This window comes from Cebus imitator, unplaced genomic scaffold (assembly GCF_001604975.1).
Source record: "Cebus imitator isolate Cc_AM_T3 unplaced genomic scaffold, Cebus_imitator-1.0 Scaffold338, whole genome shotgun sequence".
Taxonomy (NCBI): Eukaryota; Metazoa; Chordata; class Mammalia; order Primates; family Cebidae; genus Cebus; species Cebus imitator.
The window spans coordinates 2,394,455-2,398,487 of NW_016107653.1; the positions used below are offsets into that span (position 1 = coordinate 2,394,455).

At 62.8% G+C, this 4,033-nt stretch overlaps 1 gene segment (V, D, J or C); it reads right to left on the minus strand.

Annotated features, from left to right (window-relative positions):
• Positions 1 to 350: 350 nt before the first annotated feature.
• LOC108287136 overlaps positions 351 to 4,033 on the minus strand; it is a 9,652-nt gene continuing 5,969 nt past the window's right edge. Inside the window, 4 exon segments of the C gene segment in view lie at positions 351 to 872; positions 984 to 1,301; positions 1,546 to 1,881; positions 1,970 to 2,281. Of these exon segments, the coding sequence occupies positions 478 to 872; positions 984 to 1,301; positions 1,546 to 1,881; positions 1,970 to 2,087 (1,167 nt within the window).

Consider the following 4,033-nt stretch of genomic DNA (forward strand, 5'->3'; position numbering starts at 1 on the left):
GTCTCTGTCCCTGTATCTGTGTGTGTCCATGTTTCTGTGTGTGTGTGCCCATGGGTTAGCACATCTCTGTGTGTTCCTGTGTGTCTGTGTGTGTCCATGTCTGTCCACGTGTGTCCACACATGTGCATGTGTGCTGCCTGTGTTCATGTGGCCTTGCTCTCAGCCCTGTTTCAAGAAGCAGTAGGAGGAATGGCGAGTGTGAGATCAGCCTGCGGTGAGCATCTGCAGGGTGTTCAGAGCTTCCAGAAGCCACTGGGGCACGCAGGTGGGTGAGGCGGGGTGGGGGCTGTGGAGGAAGGTGGTCTGCAGAGGAAGTGCAGCAGGCCAGAGCATCGCGCACTCAGGACCAGTATCTTTTGAATGGATCTTTTTATTTCTAGTTTTTTAAGATGCAACATCTCACCCCATTGACATGGTTAGTTTGCACGCACACACAGAGCGGCCAGCCGCCCCGAGCCCGTGGGCAGGCCGGCAGGGTCAGTAGCAGGTGCCAGCCGTGTCGGACATGACTAGGGACACGTTGTACAGGGTGGGTTTACCGGTGGACTTGTCCACGGTCCTCTCGGTGACCCTGTTGGGCAGGGCCTCATGGCCCACGACACAGGCGTAGCTCTCCCCTGCATTCCAGTCCTCCTCGGACACTGTCAGGGTGCTGTAGGCGAAGTACAGGCCTGGGGTCTGGGGCTCGGGCACTGGGGCGCTGGTCACGTACTTCTCCTGGGGCAGAGGCTGCCCTCTCTGCATCCACTGCACGAAGATGTCCGCGGGAGAGAAGCCGGTCACCAGGCAGGTGACGGTTGCCCACTCCCGCAGGCTCAGCTGCTCCCGGGCCGGCGGCAGCAAGTAGACGTCGGGCCTGTGCAGGGCCGCCCCTGTGGGCAGAGAGGTGGTGAGTAAGGGCCTGAGGGGCGCTCTTCACTATGCCCCTCAGGCTGAGGGAGGGTGCTGTGGAGTGCAGGACCGGGGCCTGGACAGGGGCCTACCCTTGGGCCTGGAGATGCTCTGCTTCAGCGGTGAGGGCAGGTCCGTGTGCGTCACGGTGCAGGTGAACCTCTCCCCGGAGTTCCACTCGTCCTCACAGATGCTGGCCACACCTGTGGCGCTGAAGGTGCCATTGGGGTGGCTCTCAGAGATGTTGGTGTGGGTCTTCAGAACTTCGCCGTCCTGGCGGGTCCAGGAGATGGTCACACTGTCGTAGGTGGCCAGGTCTGTGACCAGGCAGGTCAACTTTGTGGACTTGGTGAGGAAAATGCTGGCAAAGGATGGAGGGATGGCAAAGACGCGGATGCCCGTGGCTGGATCTGGAGTCAAGAGAAAGGTGTCAGAGGTGGAGCAGGTGTGGATGCGAGTGGAGGCATGGCTCCCACCCAGAGACTAGCACCTGCCTCTGCCCAGCCCAGGGGCCCTGTGCCCGAGCCCCTGCCCTTGACTGCTCTGGGAAGCCAAGGCTCAGGGAGCAGGTGGCTGCGTCCGGGGTGGCGAATGCCAGACCCGAGTGGACCCCCGTGTGTCCGTGGGCGCTGCCCTTGGGGACAGGGTACTCACTGGTGCCGCACGCGGAGGACACGTTCTTCTCGAAGGCCAGGCCGCTGTGATCCACGCGGCAGGTGAACACGCTCTGGCTGAGCCAGTCTTTCTCGGCAACGGTCAGCGTGCTGGTCACCTTGAAGGTCGTGGGCCCAGACTGTTTGGCCTCAGCCTCCACCTGGCTGGTGGTGAAGCCAGACTCCAGCTTCTTCCCCTCCTGCAGCCAGGACACCTCGATATGCCGGGGGCTGAAGCCCGTGGCCTGGCAGATGAGCTTGGAGGTGCGGGGGTTGCCGGCGAAGGCGTCGCGGGGTGGGATGAAGACACTCACGCTGGGCGGCAGCTCTATGAGCACTGCAGCGAGGGACACGGGTCAGCCGGGGCCCACTCCCACCCTTCCCACACCCGCTCTGCCCGGGGCTGGGGGGAGCCCGGCCCTCACCTGGAAGAGGCACGTTCTTTTCCTGGCTGCCTTTAGGGTGCTGGACTTTGCACACCACGTGGTTGTCCGTGCCCTGCATGAGGTCCCTGGAAGGCAGCAGCACCTGCGAGGTGGCCATGTACTTGCCCTCTCTCAGGAGTGATTGGAAGCGTTGGATGCTGCTGATGTCAGAGTTGTTCTTGTATTTCCAGGAGAAAGTGATGGAGTCGGGCAGGAAGTCCCGCGCCAGGCAGCCAACGGACACTGTGCTCGTATCCAACAGGGCATTCTCACAGGAGACGAGGGGGAAGAGGGCTGGGGCGGACACAGTCCCTGAGGACCCGCAGGACAAAACAGAAAGGGAGGGGTGAGGCGCGGTCTCCTGGCGCCCTGTCTGTTGCGGCCGAGCGGCGTTCTGAGTGGCTTCTCCCTACTTGCATCCCATGGTGGCTGCCCCACCAAGGCCGAGCCCACCTGCAGGCCTCCAGAGCCCAGATGGCCACGGCTAACAGGGTGGTGGGGCCGTGGCAAGGCCTGGGATCCTTGTCCAAGGCTGCTGGGGCTGCACGCCTCAGCCTGTCCTGCTGCAGGGCCCAGCGCTGACCACCAGGGCCAACCTAGGGTCTTCTGGAGCAGGCCTAGCCACACCTGCCACCATTCATCTGGCTGCCCTGCCGTGCCCGAGGCCTGCCTGCCCTTGGCTCCCTGCGCAGAATGGCTGAGGGCTCAGGCTTGGGCAGACCAGGCCTGCTTTCCCCTGAGGCATCAGCAGAGAGGCGCTGCACACTCAACTCCCAGCACACACAGCTGGAGGGCCCAGGCTGCATTCCTGAATGTGAAGCCTGGAGCCACACAACACACAGGCAGCCAACAGGGAGCGGGTGCCCCACCCAGCCTCTGCTGCCCGAGCACAGTCACACTCCAGCTACCCTGAAGTCTCCCCACGCAGACAACCCAGTCCTGGGGGTGGGTGTAGGGAGGGCGGGAGTGATGGGGAATGCAGTGTGGACTCAGCTGAGGCTATCCACCTAAGTCCAACAAGACCATGAAGACTGGCCCAGTGCCATGTCCTCCAGTTCATCCAGCCCAGACCAGCTCAGCAAAGCCAAGCTCACCCAGCTCAACACAGATGAACTCAGGTCAGTTAACCTCAGCCCTGCTGAGCTCAGATAATCTAAGACCATCTCGGCTCAATGCAGCCAAGCCCAGCACAGCTAAGCCCGGTTCAGCACAGCTTAGTTCAGCCCAGAACAGCTCAACCCAGCTCAGCCCTGCCCAGCCCAGGTCAGCTCAACTCAACTAAACCAAGCCTAGCTCAGCTTAGGTTAGGTTAGGTCAGCCAAGCCCAGCTCAGCCCAGCTCAGCCTCGCTTAGCCAAGCTCAGCTCAACCCAACCCGGCTCAGCTCAGCCCAGCTCATCTCAGCCCAGCCCACCTCAGCTCAGCCCAGCCCAGCCCAGCTCAGCTCAGCTCAGCTCAGCTCAGCTCAGCTCAACCTAACCCAGCTCAGCTCAGCTGGGCTCAGCCCAGCTCAGCCCGGCTCAGCCCAGCTCAGCCCAGCCCAGCTCAGCTCAGCTCAGCTCAGCTCAACCTAACCCAGCTCAGCTCAGCTCGGCTCAGCCCAGCTCAGCCAAGCTCAGCTCAACCCAACCTGGCTCGGCTCAGCCCAGCCCAGCCCAGCCCGGCTCAGCTCAGCACAGCTCAACCCAACCCAGCCCAGCTCGTCCCAGCTCAGCTCAACCCAGCCCAGCCCAGCTCAGCTCAGCTCAGTCCAGCTCAGCTCAACCCAACCCGGCTCGACTCAGCCCAGCTCAGCCCAGCCCAGCCCAGCCCAGCTCAGCTCAGCTTAGCTCAGCTCAGCTCAACCCATCCCAGCTCATCCCAGGTCAGCTCAGCTTAGCTCAGCTTAGCACAGCCCAGCCCAGCTCATCCCAGCTCAGCTCAACCCACCCCAGCTCATCTCAGCTTAGCACAGCCCAGCCCAGCTCATCCCAGCTCAGCTCAACCCACCCCAGCTCATCTCAGCTCAGCCTAGCCCAGCCCAGCTCAGCTCAGCCCAGCCCAGCTCAGCCCATCCCAGCTCAGC